The sequence below is a fragment of the Chaetura pelagica genome, unplaced genomic scaffold (genome assembly GCF_000747805.2).
Source record: "Chaetura pelagica isolate M959 unplaced genomic scaffold, ChaPel_1.0 scaffold159, whole genome shotgun sequence".
NCBI classification, from domain to species: domain Eukaryota; kingdom Metazoa; phylum Chordata; class Aves; order Apodiformes; family Apodidae; genus Chaetura; species Chaetura pelagica.
Window position 1 is genome coordinate 162,537 of NW_009954555.1, and position 375 is coordinate 162,911.

At 60.5% G+C, this 375-nt stretch overlaps 1 protein-coding gene across 1 annotated transcript in view; it reads right to left on the minus strand.

Annotated features, from left to right (window-relative positions):
- Positions 1-375, minus strand: part of FHAD1 (forkhead-associated (FHA) phosphopeptide binding domain 1) — a 21,547-nt gene that overhangs the window by 1,059 nt on the left and 20,113 nt on the right. The window contains 1 exon segment of the mRNA XM_010005224.1: positions 52-249. Coding sequence (XP_010003526.1) covers positions 52-249 — 198 coding nt within the window.

Below are 375 nucleotides of genomic sequence, written 5' to 3' on the forward strand. Positions count from 1 at the left end.
CTCCCCCCCCAACCTTCTGAACTCCAGCCCAGGGTGGCACAGCAGGCCCGTGTTGCTGCCATCACCCCCTGCTGCCACCAAGGACCCACCTATCTCCTCACCTCCCGGAAGCTGAGCTTGCTGTCCAGGTCTTCATCCACTTCCTTGATCATGTTCTTCAGGCCCAGGTGTGTCTGTGGTGCCCCCAGCTTCTCCATCATCAGCTTCAGCTCCATCAGGTCAATGAAACCATCCTTTCCTGCGTCGTACCTGAGGGATGGAGGGATAACCCTGTCACGTCCCCGTGGGGCACAGAGGGGCACAGACCCCCACACCAGCCCCTCTGTGAGCCCCCCACCCTGCTAGAGGGAGGAGGGAATGACAAGGATCATCACC